Genomic DNA, 3,483 nt, shown 5'->3' with positions numbered 1-3,483 from the left:
ACCCCGACAACACCCCCCCCCCAATAAAAAAACAACAACAGCAAACAAAGCAAAAATGAAACAACAAACAAACAAACAAACAAACAAAACGACCCCCCCCCCAACCCCCGCTCATATGGAGTTTGGCGACCAGATAAATTCAATTCAACGATATGTTTACAAAACCCCCTCCCTCGTTGGCCGAAGTCATTACAAAGTACACACACACAAAATAGTAACCCAAATGCAATTAAGAATACTTCTCACTAAAATAATTGAGACGGTGCAAACATCTGAGCCAAAAAACAAAACAAAAACAAATTACCACCCCCCCCACCCCACTAAAAAACAAACAACAAACGTCTATCAAAATAAATCTTCTTTTCGTTTATCCGGATCGAGTGACCGCCCGTTTGAGCACCCGTCAAGGTGCGTGTGTGTCTCACCGGGACAGTGATGAGTGTTGCAGGTCTGGTTCTGCCAGCCTGGCCCGGTACAGTTCTCTCCCCCGTGCAGGGCCTCGTCACACTCTCTCTGTCTCTCCCGCTCACCTCCGCCACACGTCACAGAGCACGAAGACCAGGCAGACCAGGGCTTCCAGCTCCCGTCAACTGTGTGTGGGTGGGATGATAAAATGAGAGGTAGGGGAGAATGAAGGGAACTTATCTGTGCTGTTTGTGTTTCTGCCGCTGAGATTTAACAGTAATCACGTCGAACCAGAAGAAATTAGAAGAAATTTGAAGGGGAAACGGCTTCGTTCCCACCATCCAAAAAAATTAATCTTAGAACAACGAGATGGAAGACAAAGGTAACTTTTCTCGTTTAAAGGGTTCTCAAAATGCTGCGACTCTCCGTGAGTATAAAAACCCCATCACTGCTTTGTTCTTATTGCTTGTTATCATAAAGAAGTGGAAGCAACCTAAGCCCTACTCAAATTTTGGTCTGCCCTCCGCCACTGACTGCAGGGCCCACCATCCAAAAGCTTTCCACTATCCACATTGCGTGCAAATACACCACAGGACTACCCATGCTGCTGCTGCACTGATGATGATGATGATGATGATGATGATGATGATGATGATGATGATGATGATGATGATGATGATGATGATCGCATCATTACGAAACAAATATTGAACGCTTTGTTGCTTTGGCACCATCACTCACTTTTTTTCTCTCTCAGATACTATGTTCTGGAAGAAGCCCGAAGGGGGTAAACGTAGAACATCTATAAAAACATATGATTAAATATTACCAACCCTATCCAAGTCTCGAATTTGTTCTGCTGTAAAAACAGGATGATGATGATGATGATGATGATGATGATGATGATGATGATGATGATGATGATGATGATTATGATAATTGCTTCAATATCCTTGCACCTAACCCCCCCCCTCCCTTCCTATAAAACTCCCCTTCACCCTCGCATCCCGCCCTCCCACAATAAAACGCAGGACTCACCAGGACAGTTCTGAGTGTTGCAGTCCTCTGTCTGGTCCCACTCCCCAGGACACTGAGCGCCGCCGTAGAACGGGCCCAGGCAGGTCCTGTTGCGTGACCTCTGACCCCCGCCACAGGTCAACGAGCACTCCTCCCACTCGGACCACGGCTGGAACACGCCGTCCACTGGTCAGTGGGGGCAAGGGATTAACACAGATTAACGTGGATGAACATAGATAAATGGATTAACAATGGGGGCATGGATAACCCAGTGGATTAACCGAGGGGGGCATGGGGACGTTTTTCCACTAAAACCCACACAGAAATGTATTTTCAAAAGAATTTGAAAGGTGGTGAGCCAAGAAAACAAAAATTCGACCAAAATTGCCAAACCGTTTGAAAAATGCAGATTTCTTAGATTTCACTGTTTTGACGGGCGTCTAATTCCATCACGATGCCTCACTGTTGTCCTAGAAACAGCTTTCGTCGCTTCCTAATTTTTCTTAATAGTGAGCGACCTACCCTGGCTTCTTTCATTACTTCCTCGTTCGATTTCTTTTCTGTCCATGAATTCCTCAAAAGTCTCCCGGGAAACCATATTTGTGTTGCTTAAATTTTATTTTCACTATGTTTTGTAATTATCCAGCATTCACAGCCGTTTAGAAAGGTCAATCACGTATAACCTACATAAGTATATTCCAGGTCCCATCTTCTTCTTCTTCTATCCCGTGGTTGGGGCAACCGTTGGGGCAGCACTGCATTGGAAAGCCAGCTCTCGCCATCTATTTTTGTCCTCTGCTCTCCTCAGATTGTCACCCATCGTCTTTCCTGTCCACTCTTTAATGTTGTCCTCCCATCTCCTTCTCTGCCTTCCTCTCTTTCTCTTTCCATGGTCACACGGCAATGTATAAAAAGCAAAGGGGTTGGGGGGTTGGAGGGGTGTAGGTGGGTACACTATGAACGTTGTATTGTTGCTGAAGTACATGTTATTCCAAACTCTCCTTGACAGCTCGTCTGTAGTTGTACCGAACATTCCTTGATAGCTAGATCTGTGATTGTACTTTAAAACATTCCTTTATATTAAAATTCCGTGGTTGCACCAAACATTACTTGAAGTTGATAGGCCGTTCGTCTGTGGCTGTGCAAACTTTGCTTGATGGCTCTTTCGTAGTTGTACCAAACTTTCCTTGATTGTTAGGTATATGATTGTTCCAAACATTCCCTGTTTGTTAGGTCTGTGATTTATACAAAACATTCCTTGATTATTAGGTCGATGATTGTACCAAACTTTCCTTGATAGCTTGTCCGTAGTTGTACCAAACTTTCCTTGATTGTTAGGGCTATGATTGTGCCAAACAATCCTTGATTGTTAGGTCCATGCTAGTACCAAGCTTTCCTTGATAGCTTGTCCGTAGTTGTACCAAACCTTCCTTGATTGTTAGGTCTATGATTGTGCCAAACAATCCTTGATTGTTAGGTCCATGCTAGTACCAAGCTTTCCTTGATAGCTCGTCCGTAGTTGATAGTAAAGTCCGTAGTTGTACCAAACTTTCTTTGACAGCCCGCCCGTAGTTATATCAAACTTTCTTTGATAGCTCGTCCAAAGTTGTACCAAACTTTCTTTGATAGGCTGCTCTTCTGTGGTTGCACAAACTTTCCTAAATAGCTTTTAAAATATTGTGCTAACTTTCTTTGAGTATTAGGTCTATGGTTGTACCAACCTTTCCTTAAATGTTAAGTCTATGGTTGTACCAAACTTTCCTCTAATGTTAAGTCTATGATTGGACCTAGCTTTCCCTGATAGCTGTTCTGTGGCTGTGCAAACTTTGCTAGTTCAAATAAATAAATCACTGTTGATGGGGCAGCCAAAGTATCTATAAGCTCATTAACGATGGCTGCTGCAAACTGGGGTTCCCAAACGTTTTCTTTAGTGACAGCCTATTCCAGGTCTAAAAGATAATAGGGATTTACAGAACACCTCAACAATTTAAAAAGTTGATCTATTTTCATCAATACCACACTTTAACACACGCATATGAAACACGCCCCCGCCCCCCTCCC

General features: G+C 43.6%; 1 protein-coding gene across 1 annotated transcript in view; it reads right to left on the bottom strand.

Annotated features, from left to right (window-relative positions):
* Positions 1-3,483, bottom strand: part of LOC101859163 (SCO-spondin-like) — a gene marked incomplete at its 5' end in the record, with an annotated part of 124,633 nt that overhangs the window by 65,003 nt on the left and 56,147 nt on the right. Inside the window, 2 exon segments of the mRNA XM_035969136.1 lie at positions 426-590; positions 1,444-1,608. Coding sequence (XP_035825029.1) covers positions 426-590; positions 1,444-1,608 — 330 coding nt within the window.

The sequence above is a fragment of the Aplysia californica genome, unplaced genomic scaffold (genome assembly GCF_000002075.1).
Source record: "Aplysia californica isolate F4 #8 unplaced genomic scaffold, AplCal3.0 scaffold00119, whole genome shotgun sequence".
NCBI classification, from domain to species: domain Eukaryota; kingdom Metazoa; phylum Mollusca; class Gastropoda; order Aplysiida; family Aplysiidae; genus Aplysia; species Aplysia californica.
This window is presented reverse-complemented; position numbering and strand designations above follow the sequence as displayed.